This window comes from Hippocampus zosterae, chromosome 7 (genome assembly GCF_025434085.1).
Source record: "Hippocampus zosterae strain Florida chromosome 7, ASM2543408v3, whole genome shotgun sequence".
Taxonomy (NCBI): Eukaryota; Metazoa; Chordata; class Actinopteri; order Syngnathiformes; family Syngnathidae; genus Hippocampus; species Hippocampus zosterae.
The window spans coordinates 7,047,496-7,061,544 of NC_067457.1; the positions used below are offsets into that span (position 1 = coordinate 7,047,496).

The 14,049-nt window shown below is 42.8% G+C and overlaps 2 protein-coding genes across 12 annotated transcripts in view; both read left to right on the forward strand.

Annotated features, from left to right (window-relative positions):
* gngt2b (guanine nucleotide binding protein (G protein), gamma transducing activity polypeptide 2b) overlaps positions 1-14,049 on the forward strand; it is an 84,465-nt gene that overhangs the window by 12,904 nt on the left and 57,512 nt on the right. The gene's annotated exons all lie outside the window — the stretch shown is intronic.
* Positions 1-14,049, forward strand: part of tanc2b (tetratricopeptide repeat, ankyrin repeat and coiled-coil containing 2b) — a 69,020-nt gene that overhangs the window by 10,199 nt on the left and 44,772 nt on the right. For 4 of the 11 annotated variants that reach the window (XM_052070428.1, XM_052070430.1, XM_052070429.1 and 1 more), the window contains exons 1-2: positions 7,875-8,199; positions 13,563-13,634. In XM_052070428.1, coding sequence (XP_051926388.1) covers positions 7,905-8,199; positions 13,563-13,634 — 367 coding nt within the window. In that variant the 5' untranslated portion in view covers positions 7,875-7,904. Of the gene's footprint in view, positions 1-4,413; positions 4,523-7,874; positions 8,200-13,562; positions 13,635-14,049 lie in introns of those variants that run through there. The other 7 variants (XM_052070437.1, XM_052070438.1, XM_052070439.1 and 4 more) reach the window with 3 other exon arrangements.

The window sequence follows — 14,049 nt, forward strand, 5'->3', positions numbered from 1 at the left end:
AGATGGGCCCAGGAAAGTGTCGCATTCCTTTCCGCCACAATTTATCATATCAAAACAATCAAAAATGTACAGCAAGACTACCCGGAGCAGGCAGGACGACTACTGTGGAATTTTTCAAGTCCAACATTCAGTGATTAATCGATTTTAGCAATTCATTTAATTTTGTATTATTATTATTATTGTTTTTTTGGGGGGAGGTGTTCCCCCTGAAAGTCAATTTTCAAGTGCTTTGCACATTAATTCGGGCCAGCGTCTTCATGCAAATGTGTTGCAGGCGTTGATTACCTGCCATGAACGGGGGTGACCTTCCCGCCCCATTTCGCCAGGGCTCCGCCTCTCCTCCTCCTAAATGGCGGCCCCCCGTTTGTTCAGGGCGGCCCTGTTTGTTCTCAGTGGCACAAGGGCGGACCGGCTCGGCTAAATTCATGCAAACGAGCGAACGTGACGGACGCCTCGGTGGCGAAAGGTGACGTTTTCAATTAGATTTCTGTCTATCAGCCCAGCGCCATTTGAGTCGCACGACCCCGAGCCGCCGTTAAGCGGAGCGGTGAAGTGAATTTACGAGCGAGATTAATCGCACAATCTAGATTAATCTTGCCGAGTGGGAATTCAATGTCCGTTTTGGTCCTTTGATTCAGGCTCAGGCTGCAAATCAAATAACTGCGGTAAGGTTTTAAGACCGGTTTAAGGTCGCTAAAGAAGATTTTGAGAGACAATTTAGCGTTTTCGGCTACGGAAGCCTTCAGCGTTCCAATTCAAATTTCAGGTCTGGGTTTGTGCTCCAAATTGCAGTTCAAACCTTTTTGGGGTTTGAAGCCAAGGTTTGTTTTTCCAAAGTCGAATAGGAAATTAGGGTTCCAAAATAGGGTTTTGATCCAGGTTTAAGGTTTCAATCTAGTGTTAAAGTTTCAAGGACTGATTTAGTTTTCAAATTGTGTTTTTAAGACAGTGTTGTAGTGTTTTGATAAAAGCTTGGAACTACGGGTTAGGGTTTTGAATCAGGGTTTCAAGCCCAGGTAAGGGTTTCAATCAGGGTTACACACGTTTTCCAGGTTTGAAGAAAGGTTTCTTGTTTAAATGACAGTATCGATTCATGATTGGGCTTTCAGAGTAGCATCTCAAGCTTGAGTTTTTAGTTTTAAATCATGCCTACAAGACAGGGTTTAAGTTTCAAAGTAGTGTGCATGTGTGTGTAACACATCTGTCAACACACACGTGCCCACACACACCAAGAACTCAAAACCTTTGCCAAATGTGGTTTTCCGCGTGCCGGTCACAGATGGCCCTCTGATATTGATTCTCATGCGTCATCAGCACACTTTTTATTTAGAAGCATTGTCCTATTGCTGCACTCTTCCTAGTCATAAAATGTGTGTGAAACTGACAATGTTCCCTTCTGCTCGTAAAAAAAAAAACAAAGGACAAAACGAATGAGAATGGAGCGTCTGTGCATGTTTTGTGAGGAAAGTTTGTTGATGATTAACTGTTTTTATTGGAGGTCTGTGTCGTGAGCGCCAATAGTTGTTCCTCATTTCGCTCAGCTATCAACTTGAATGTTGTATCGCACCAAAATGCTTCACTTGGCTAAGAACCAGAGACCGGCAGTACTTTTTCAAAACAGGGTTCGCCTTTCGAATTGGGGTTTGGGTTTCAAATTGGGGGTTGGTTGTTTTTTATGCAGAAATATAATGTCCTTGTCAGGTTAATGTTTGAAGTTTGGGCTTTGAAACTGGCGTTTCAAGTCAGGTTTAGGGATGACATTAGGGTATCAAGCACAGGTAAGAGTTTCAAAATCAGGTTTTAAGCCAAAATGAGGGATTCAAACGAGAGTAAGGGTTTCAAAGTAGACTTTTCAGCCTTAGCTAGCATTAAAAAGTCACGTTTCAAGTTGGGATTAGGGTTTTGGTAATGTTTTCAAGATTGTTTAGTGTTTGAAATTAGGGTTTTAAATCAGGGTTGGGATTTAAAAAAAAAAATTAAAGTTAGGGTCTCAAGCCAGGATCAGGTCAGGGTCAGGTCTCATAACGTTATAATTAACCTTGGTTGGTATTTTAAAGAGATTTCAAATCAATTGTAGGGTTTCAAGTCTGGATCAGCGTTTCAAGTCAAGGTTCATGTTTGAAATTAGGGGTTCAAGTCAAGGTTTCAAATGATGGCTTCAATTACATGGAAAGAGTGTGCTTGTGTTTTGTTGGTGCAACATTTTGTCTGAAAATAAAATAACCAAAACATCAACATGATGGCTCGGTAGGCGCATTCTCTCCGGAATGAAGTCTTGCCTAAATGCTCCTGATTGCCTCTGCATGTGATCCTCTCAGATGACTTTTCATTTCCAGGCCGTTCGGGTTTGGGTAATGGGAGATAAATCCAATGGGGGGTGCCCTGCAAATGTGCCCTTTGCCATTAAAGAAGCTTTATTGATTGTAAATAAGCTTAGTAATTAATGGATGGGGCAGACGAGAGGACCTTGTGGGGGGAGGGGCGGCAGCCTGCTTGCACCTGCTGCAAGCTTGGATGTCTTTTGTTCGATACCGACGCGCTTCGGCTCCCATGTGCAGTCATTACTGGATGACACTTGTTCCTTTACAAATAGTTTTCAGCGCTTGAAATTATCCACGCAGTCAAAGTAGCTCTATGGCATGATCAGTGGTGTGAGCACAGTACATGCCATGTCATCGACGCTCCTTTCGCCAGTCGTATCGGAAATGAACAGAGCAGCTGGAAATATGACACGGCGGAAATGAATTCACGGCGACTCGCTCAGTTATGTGCGCAGCAGGTGTTACGTAAATTATGCACACACAATTTACACGTAATGAGTCATGCGAATGATCCCATTGACCAGTTCTTCATTTTTACATATTGCACAATAAATAAGAATGACCACAAATAATACACAGAATCAATATAAAAATGTCCTACAGGGACCGTTCGGATACAATAATGCAATTCTGCTTCTGATCGATTCATCATCCAGTTCGTCCCCTTTGCGCCTTAGAAATGAAGACGACCCCGAGAAATAATCTACAAAATCAAACACGATTCGACGGTTTGCTCCACATCACATGCCCAACGGATGATTCATGTGATCGCTTCCCTCGCCAATTATTCATGGTAACATTTGACTTTGCATTGCAATGCATTTCTGATACAATAGACATAAACAAAACAACTTGAGAAATATTTTTACGGAGTCAAAAAAAAAAAAAGTCCATAACAGAATGCTGCTCCCAATCACGCCCGAGATGGTCCGCATCCGCTGCTGCACTTTGGCCGTCCGAGCATGCTGCTCCTCTGCTTTCTTTCACATGGCCGGAACGCCGAGTCAGAATGAGCACTCACAAATCCATCCTTCTCTTCCTCCTCCTCCTCTTCTCGCCTCTCCGTCTCACTGGAATATCAAGAAGCTCCCGAGCGTTTGTAACCATTAAGCGAGCAAATTCAAATGCCTGTCGACGTCGCTCCAGTGGACTTTGCGCGCATCGCCGCATCCTCCCGTGTTCACATCATCGTGCGTCATTCACGTGCAATCAAAGCAACGCCGCTTATTGTTCCGTGTGGATTAGTGCCTTGTTGCCCACCCTGGCATTATCGCGGCTTCCACTCACGAGCCCCAATCTTCTTTGGATGAACTCGACGCTCTGAATCTGAATGGTTACGACGCAACCCACTTTGTGGAATTATTATTTTGGGAATAGGTGGGCTTCAAATTGACACACGGACCTGCCATTACAACAGACATGCACGTCAATCCTGTGCAGCGGAACTGAGGAGGAACATGATAATCGTGTATCTAAAATTGTGATTAAAAAAAATATAAGATCAAATGAAAAATTAATCCTCCCCCCAAAAAGTATGAAAATAATTTATGAATAAAATTGTATTGTCAATAGAAATACTTTTAAAAATTACTTTAAAAAATTAATAATCAAAACAATCAAAAGAAAAATATAATGAAAGATAAATAACAACAATACAAATTAATATAAAAATAATATATTTTTTATTTATATATTTTTTAATAAAAGCCAGTTTCTATTACGGATAAACTACATATAAAACATATAAAACAAACTGGTAGAAAAATAGAATAACCAATCATTAAATCATCTTTTTTTTTTTTTTTTTTGCCAGGTCTGATTTGTGTGAAAAGTTTGGCGCGTTTGTTTCTTAAATATCTCTTGTAATTTTTTAAGCGAACCACAAACTTTTACTGTTTTGCAAAATGGTTGCATTTTGGGCTCCCGAACCACCGGTGTGACTGTTTTCTGAAGAATTAGAAATAAATTGTCTTCTCCCTCTTCTCAGTGTGCCCTCTACAGGCATCATGACTAAATAACCCAAGCACGCGTGCATTAGATCAATTCAGTTCAATCAATCAAAAACTAATCATTCTCTTCCCCCCCTCGACAGATTGCGGTGCAGTGCGGCCTGACGCATTCTGGCCATCCCGCCATGTTCCGGAACAGCTTGAAGATGCTGCTCACGGGGGGCAAGGCCAACCGCAAGAGTCGCAGCAGTGGTGAGTCAAATGTCTTTTTCCAATCCTCTCATGTTGTTCCGCTACGTCCACTATCCAAGCTCGGACCTTTTCTGGAATCGGTTAGTTACGTTTTTGCATTGGCCCCTAACAGGTTGCCATGGGGACGGGGCGCATTGGTGGGTCTCAGCCGCCAGACGGGACAATTAGAGCTTGTGGCATGGATTTGATTGGAAAATTAGAAAATGGGGTTGAAGGTGGACTCGTCTTGATGAGCACTTGCATAACTAATTGGCATGCTGGAGAGACGCCAGCGACATTCTCGGCGCTACATGCTCATACTTGTGCTTGGAGCCCAAATTAGTTCGGATTATTGAAAGGGGAACAAAGGCAGAATTTTTTATTTAAAAAAAAACATTCATAGCTTGTTTGTTAGCAGGCTATGCCCCGGTTTAAGGGCGAATGAAAAGTAACTGAAGCTATCAATCGCCGCTATCGTCGCAATCGACTGCTCTGAATTCTGGATGGATTCGTCTGGTTTAGCGGTCTTGATCCGGTTGCTTTTTGATTTTTAGAAAATGAATAAGCTTGACACCCGCTTGCAGACGCTCGGGATATCAGTCATCACTAGCCCACAAACGGTGACTGCAATGCTTCACCGCGATTTACATCTTATCATATATATATATATATATATATATATTGCGCGTCGTCTCGCATGCGGTCTGTCCTTCCGTCTGTCCCTTTTCAAAACGTACCTACTTCACCGCGCCGCCACTGCGCCGCTCAGGCAGTGGCTCACTACGATCGCGCGGGCATCTTAGCGAAAAAATGTTGTCTACCCACAAGCATTGCAATGAAATTGTTAGTTATTTAGTAGAGCTAAACATCTCTTTATTTTCGCGATAAGCAATGAAGGTGAACAAAAAGTTGAACCAAGCAACAACACTTTTGTGGGCCGAAGGCCCACCTTACCAGCCTTCCGCAGGATCTAGCTGATGAGCCGCCCGTAGGGCGGCGAACCAGCTAGTACTTTATGTACCTCCTTATCAAAGCAGGGTTTTTTTTATGTTTGTTTGTTTTTTGCTGTGATTTGTGCTGCGCGCTAATCTGTTTCAGCCGGCTTTTTTTAACATGCCGCGGTTGTTGAAAATTTCCGCCCGAGCAAACTTTATGTGCCGTAATAAAGTGCTGTTTCGCTCAAGTAGGTTTGTCGAAGGTAGCGCTTTGGTGAAAGGAAGCGCTTGGGGAACTATGATACAGAAAGTTGTTATTTCTCTACTCAGTGATGTGGCTAACTCTCGCTGAAAGGTGAATGAACACAAATATATTTTTCTATGACATTCCTGTCCAAATACTCGAATGAAAAGACAACCAAATCCAAATATTCAAAAGGTATGATGCAGAACCACAACAATCATCAGAGCGGCAACTCCACACATATTGAACCCACTGGACCTAATCCAGCGAGTGACAGATTGGCGCCCGCTGATCCACAGACGCTCTGCTTCCTTCCTGCGCCACGCCGACCAAGGAAAGAGTGCCATGAATGGAGGGAATGTGGCCCAGCGGCCTCGCGTGAATGGGCAAAATATCATTGATGTCCAACAACAAATATCGAAATCACAGTTGAACTTCCTGAGTCTAAAACTCAATCCGTTGCGTGATGCTCATTGGCGTCCCCAGAAAATGGTTCTCACGGTTATTTGACACATTACTTTCAAATTGATGTACCTTTTGAGGCCCATATGTCATCCAGCGTCATATTTTGATTCTAGATAGGCAGGAAGTGGAAATGTATCCTAATCGGGATGTTTGTACCATAGTGTCACCACCACACGTGAGTCTTTTGCAAAAGGGAAGTGCGCTCGCTTAATTTTTACCAGGAGCATGTGGGCAGTGTGAGGCGTGAGTACAAAAAAAAGAAGATACAGCGCCTGTCTTCTCCTTTTCCTCCTCCGCGCTCTGATTGCAGCGTCATCGCCGTGCTGGTGTCGGCGTTTCCTGTTATCCCGCTGAGGGCCTTTGGCATTAAAATTGAACACTTTCATTCTCTACTCGGAGATTCAGAACTAATACAGTTCAAGTTATTTGCTCTGTCATATACAAGCGATAAAGTTGTCTACTTTCCCAGGAGCTAGCTAGCTAGCTAGCCTTTTAACACTAAGAGTATAATATGCTAACATAAGCTCTATGTGTATATACAGTGTTCAAATCAAGGTTGTGTTTTTGAACACTATTGATAAAAATACACACATTTTCATCACAACCGCGAGACATAATGCACTATCAAATATCGAAAATCGGTAATGGCGAGTGCTCAATGTAAGCGCTTGTACTCTGATAAAAGTGTCATTGAGGAATTTCTAGTATACAAAATAAAAGCGTTTATCCATTGAGAACCCGTTGCATAATCAAATGCAGCCATTTCATCACCAACCCACTACAGTATATGACACCAAATGTATATGTAGCTGGGCGGCCCGGTAGTCCAGTGGTTAGCACGTCGGCTTCACAGTGCAGAGGTTCGATTCCAGCTCCGGCCTCCCTGTGTGGAGTTTGCATGTTCTCCCCGGGCCTGCGTGGGTTTTCTCCGGGTGCTCCGGTTTCCTCCCACATTCCAAAAACATGCGTGGCAGGCTGATTGAACATTCTAAATTGTCCCTAGGTGTGAGTGTGAGCGTGGATGGTTGTTCGTCTATGTGTGCCCTGTGATTGGCTGGCAACCGATTCAGGGTGTCCCCCGCCTACTGCCCGGAGACGGCTGGGATGGGCTCCAGCACCCCCCGCGACCCTAGTGAGGATCAAGCGGTACGGAAGATGAATGAATGAATGAATGAATGTATATGTAGCCCTGTAACATATTACATCGCCAAACACATACTGCCCCTCCCAACCTAGCAACTTAGCCTCATATTATTTTAGAAGATAATACTGGCAGCGCTTTAAGCTAACACCAATCTGTGCTAACCCTGCATCTCTACTTACCGGTACCTTTTGGCTATGGCGTGCTTTGGTCATTTGCCGTTGTTCAATGGCTGATCGCGCCATTGACTGAAACACTCTGGTTATTTTATTAATTTGCCTCACTGTTTGCTATCAGTTCAGCGTATAATACGTAAGTCTGATGGTGTTTGTTGGAATACAGATGAATTTATTCCTTGTGTTTGTTGGAAACAAAGTACAGTACATGGAAAGAGGACCTTGAAAATAATAATTGCATCTTAAATCACAATTAGATTAGTTTTCAAAATCATTCAACCCTATTAGAGCTGTTGATGTACGAGTGAAGGAATTCTGCTGCTGGCGGAAGAAGCAGAGGATGAGGGTGTGGAGGAGGAGGCAGAGGAGGAGGAGGGGGTGCGAGCTTGTTTCCGTCTGCGTGTGTTTGTGCGTGTGAGCTGAAGCGCGACTCGCTGAGTGGATGCGTCCTGACACCTGGCGCTCCCTCACTCGCCGCTCACATTCTCTCCTCTCCAGGCTTGTCTGGTCCGTCCTCCTTCTCCTCCCTTTATCTTTTGTCCTCTCTCTCTCTCTCTCTCTCTCTCTCTCTCTCTCTCTCTCTCTCTCTCTCTCTCTCTCTCTCTCTCTCTCTCTCGCTCCATCCGTTATTCCGCCTCGGTTCTCCGCCGGCCTCTGCTCCTTTTGTGTCAGGATCTCGCCTCGATATGGTGCAGGATTTTCATGGCTGGGGGCGACGAGGCGCTCGGCTGACAAAGGTGAGCCGCACGGATCTGGTTGTCTGGGTGAATGGATGGATGAATGAACGGATGGATGGACGGACAGACGGACAGACAGATGGATTAAGCCCTCATCTGTTGCGCATTTTTGTCAGGATTTATTGGAAGATCAACTCGTGAGGGGCACCTTAATGTGAAAGGGTTTTTTTGACTTGATTTTATTTTCTTGATAAGATCATCTGCTTCCTGTCTGTTTGTCTTAATGATATTGACTGTCGTGCCACACCTTCATGCTGGTGGGGTGTGTGACTATTCGAAATGTTGCAATTTGCCTCTTAATGCATCATGATTTGGCTGTCCAAAATAGGTCTTCAAAATTCGTGACCCCCCAAAAAATCTACATATTAATGCGAATTTTCTTACATATATACAGTATATAAAAAACAATTTTATCTAAATACAACGCAAAAAAGGCTATTTGTTTTATTTATTTTTACAAACCCACAACATTGTACTTTGGTTATTTTAATTATAAAAGAAAAAAACTAATTGGAGATACATGTTATTCAATGGAAAATTATGCTATGTGGTATTAATACTGAATTTAAATTGTATTTTTTTCATTTTAGTTGTAATCTAACAAATGTAGAAAAGGTAATTTTGATAGCACGGTGGAGTGACACTGTAAGTTTTAACGCTGAATTTCAATTCCCTCCTTTTTTAGTTTAGTTATTTTAATTTAGCTAATTTAAAAACTGACTTTAAAAATGTTTTTTAAAAAAATCAATATTTTTCATCCATTGCCAGTCAACCAAAAACTGACGTGATGGTCTCCAATTTCCCATCACATCATCGGATCGGTCCAACTCATCTTGTGGCATCTCGGTGCCAATGAACTATGTTGAAGTGAATAGAACCCCTTCATTTTGACGAGGAACTATGTCGAATGGAGTTGAAAAGTTTCGTTTTAACAAAATGAGTGCCTTGCTACCATCTTTTGGCATTTGAGATGAGCGCAAACAATAAACACGGTGATAACGATAGCGCTAGCAGTCTGTTTTTGTCACGTTTCCCGACCCGCCCACTCAGGCATTTGCGGAGAACAAAAGGAGCAGGAGATCAGGCTAATGAGTCTCGGCCACATCCGCCCTCCCCTCTCAAGTCTGCCTTTTGCCCTCATAAACTGCAACTTAGCCTTCTTGTTACGTTTGCATCTCCATTCATCTTCCTCCTCCTCCGCATCTCCTTTTTCTTCCGCTCTCATCCCATCCGACTCCCTCTCGTTTTCCTTATTTGTCAAACCCCACTCTCGCCTCTACGCCCCCATCGTCATCCACTTAAGATCGCCGTCATCATCACACGCTGCTTTCCTTTCGCGTTGTCTTGAGCGCTTCATTTCAGAGCGGGCAGGAGATGATGCGACTGTGCCATTTCAGATTCTGGTAGGAGGTTGCAGGGAGAAAACCAATCATGATGTCAAAAAGAAATCCTGGAAAAATATCGAATCATTTCTACTTATTGGTTCATAGAACACCGAACAAAGATGGGACTGTACCATTTTGGATTCTAGGCAGGGGTGCAGCAATTCCAATAATCACTGAATTGACAAAAAGAGAAATTGTGGCAAAACAATGAGTTGATGGATTTTTTTTATTTTGGGAAGGAGGGGACAACAAACCAACTCATGTCTCAAATGCCAAAAAAGAAATTGTGACATAATTGTGGTTTAGTTTGAACTTCATGTTTGTACTTCATTGTTCACAGATAATGATGTAAGAAGGTGGGACTCTACCATTTTTGATTCAGGGCTCGGAATACACGAAGTTGGAAAATTATAATGGAGATATTTCTACTTCTTGGTTCAAGTGAGGTGATTGAACAGTGCCATTTTCGATCCTGGGCATGCAAAAAATGGATCTAGTCATGATTCAAAGAGAAAATTGAATAATTCTGCTGATCATGACATTGGAAGACAGGACTGTACCATTTTTTCATTTGGACCCAGAAGTAGCAATGACTCAAAGCACAAAAAGAGACTGATTGTGCAATCTGCGTTTTATCGATTACAGAGCACAGCATAAAACGACAGCAGGTAATTTTAGGTAAATGGCGCACATTTATACCATGCAAGTAATGGCGTAACTGTAGAATTTTCTATTTCTGAGCAAGGGAATAATCCCTATGATGACTCAAAATGACACAAAGCGAGAAAAGCTTGAGCATCTTGTAAACGATATAAAGGCGGATTGTCTACATGGACTCTCCAATCGGGGAGAACATTTAAGCTCGGGAAGGCCCACGCCGAAATTCAAACCTCGAAATGCAGAACTCTGAGGCAGACATGCTAACCACTGGAGCACAGTAGTGCCCCATATTAAGTCCTCGATGTCGCAGAAACCCTGAAAGAAAAGTGACCAAAAGCATCCGTCTTTGTTAATTTTTTTTTTTCGCCTCGCGCTTGCCTTTTCCTTCCGCGTGTCTATTTTTGCCGCCTATGATGTAACAACACAGTCATGTGCTAGAAGCCTCGCCAGCGTCTATTCATTTTTTTTTAAAAATAATTTTCTTTTCAAAATCAAGACCACCCACTTGCGACACAGCCTCCCTCAGCCTCCCAAGGCAGTGTGGGAGTTTTTTATTTTCCCCATAACACATCAAATCTAACATCTCCAACACAATTTATAATTCAATGTATGTTTGAAAAAAAATGAAACATGTGACATGAGAATATTTTTAAAATGTGGTTCGATAATTATACACATTATTGCATTAAATTATTTTTTGAAATAAATGAAATATCAATGTCAAAAATATCTGATGTGAAAACATTACAGACATTAGACAATAAAATTAATTATTCAACAAACATATAACACAAATATATAAGAATACTCTCCAAAAATTACACAATTATTTAATTAAATTTTTTTGAATTATTATATAAAATACATACAAAATAAATAGTACACACAAAATATGGTATGTACAAAATATATATAGTATACAATAAAATAGAAGATATTAAAGCAAAAAGCATTATCTAAAAATTCACTGTTGATGATCAACAGATGTTGCATAAGAAATACAAATTTGGCTAAACATTAAAAAAAAGTCATAAACGTTATTAAAAATGTAGATAAAAAAATAAAATATAACACCTTTTTTGACATTACCATTTTGCATTTTTTCTAGATTAAAAAAACAAATTTCGAGGGAAAATACAAAGCGTTTTTTTCCAAACCGCTAAAAGCATTTCATGCTTTCACACATCATTCCGGCATCTCCAAAATGAATCTTTTGTCCCCATGTGAAATAGTCCCAACGCATGGCCATGCCGTCACCGCTGCAAAGAAAAGCCAGCAGACTCGAGTGTATTGTTATGTCGGCGGCGTAGGAGGCGTACACAGGGCAGATTGTGCCACTCTGACTTGTCTTGTGTTCTTCTGGAGAGGCCGCCACATTTTTTTTCTTTTTTTCTTGTGTCCTGCGCTGGCATGCAGACACATCTCTGTCCTCGCGCAGTCAGAGGTTCACGTCCTCCTTCTTTATCTCCCTCCTGAAAGAGGCCACTTGTTCTGCGTGCCACAACATCTCATTGTGATTACGAAACAAACAAAGCGATCTGCGGCAAAAGAATGGACGCTTTCTCTCTATCCGATATATATGCGACAAAGACGCGATTCTCCAGCCTGACAGTATTTGGACGTGGGGGGTGGGGGGGCACTTTATGGGATTTGTCTCATCTCTTTTTAAACATGGAGTTATCATAAGAGCTGGCTTTATTTACTGCTAATTGTTTGTTAGCCCTAGAAGCAGATCCAGCAAACAGTTTTCATTGCAAACAAATGACGTCAAAATTGTTCAATATCAGACGGTTATAGTAATAATAATAATAATAATAATAATAATAATAATAATGTGTTCTTTACTGTGTATATGTTGTTTTACAGTAATGCTCAACTATGTTCATAATTTTGTATTTACCTGTGGCTAAAAAGCAAAGTGTGGAGAGTTTAGCTAGTTTTCAGACGGCTGTATTTACAATATGCCAGCATTCATGTAACGTCTTGACAGAATAGTTGCAGTGTTTTTTTTTTTCTTTAGAGCCCAGCGCGTTGGTAGCAATCTCATGCTGGCCCACTTCCCACATGTTCCTCTCGCCCCCCTTGGGCTGCTTGAATCGGTCCATCGATCCAACTTGATCTTTCCACCAGAGAGGCAAAATACTGTGCTTAGCGGCCATCTTTGTTTTCAGGGTGGACCTGGTTCTGTTGATCCTGCAAACAAATATGTGCGTTTCCAATCCAAGGGCAAGGCTTGTGGTGATGGGAGAGGAGAGGACAATGGCCTGACCTACTGACCGGTTAAAGACTCCAGGCCTTCAGCACCTGTCTGGAGATGTCGTCAGGGACTGCAGTCTACTATGTTTAGAGTTCATTAAGTCTTTGACCTTGCCTGGAATCGTTGCTGCGATCCTTGTCTGGAATGCAATTTTTTTTTCCCTCTCTGTTCCTTCTGAAGTTGGCTCTAAACCCTTTGTCACTTAATCTTAATAACCCCCTGTTCTGTTTCCGAGCCGGGCAAGGCTTTTTGTTGGGATGCAATAAATCACGGATGCTTCTGTACACTGATGTTGGCCATGCAGAAGTTGATATCAGCCAAAGCTGCCGCCGGATATACCGCTCCAGATCTCAAACGTACCCCACTGAAAATACTCCTGCGTTCTTCTTACCTCACTAAAACCAGCAGATGGCACTTCAATTTGCAAAGTAACCCTGGCAGCGTTGCTTATTGGATTCATTTCTTTCTGTCAACATATACCATTTTTGTTTCTATCGACCTGTGCGGCATGAGAATGATGAACTCGGCAGCAAGCCACCACAAAAGCAATTTTGGTCGATCCGCGTCTGCTTGCTTGCTACGATTTAATTTGGGATGATTGCGCTTCATCACAACAAACAACCCCGGGATGAGACTAGCCACACTCCCTCCGCCCTCCTCTTTGCAGCTCCATCTACTGTGGTTAATTCCGGCTGCGTGCTCCCTCGGGGCATCATTGATCCTCACATACGGAACTGTATGCGGATCCGAGCTGGGAGTCGCCCTCTGTTTCTGTCGTGATATCAAACTTGAGAAGATGGCGGGCAGGAGGAGGAGGAGGAGAAAGTGGAGCGTGGCGGCACGCTCCACCTTCGCCACCATCAGGGGCCGCTTGGGCCCCGGCAGGAAGGGCGTGGAGGGCCTGTGCGTGAGCAGCCTGTTGGGGGTCCTCAGGTCCCACTTGTGGATGGTCGGGGACGAGTGCGCGACTCGACTGCTGCTAGGCCGCGATGTCGCGCCGGTATCGCGCCGGCACCACCGCGCTCACTCGCTGACCTATTCTCTGCGCTCGTCCTTCACAGATGGCGGGAGCGAGGACCTGGCAGACCCCCGCTCGCCCTGTTTAGACCCTCACCTGAGCCACTTTGGCCAAGGTAAGCACACCTTTCAAAGCATTCGGTCAATGGATATTACATTAAATAGTCAGCAGCATTGCATCGTTCAAAAGATTTGTGTCAATCGACTTTAGATACCAAGTCTTTACTTCTAGCTACACGAGAAGTGCAGAACAGTCGTTAACAATTATTCAGCATCATTTCCCTTGATGGAGGGGAAAAAAATGAAGTTGTATCAGTACAGGAGACGTTTCAGCAGCATTGTAGAGAACAAAAAAAAAACTATTCTCAATAAAGTTCATAGCCCAAATACTGATGACTACTTTCTGAAGCTGGCATTCTGTTGGTGTTTCTTCACAGCAATAATAGTCAAGAGCACTCCATGCACCGAAAAATATAGACCGGTACATGTATATAAGAATTATCGCCCAAATACCTACTGACGATGACATTG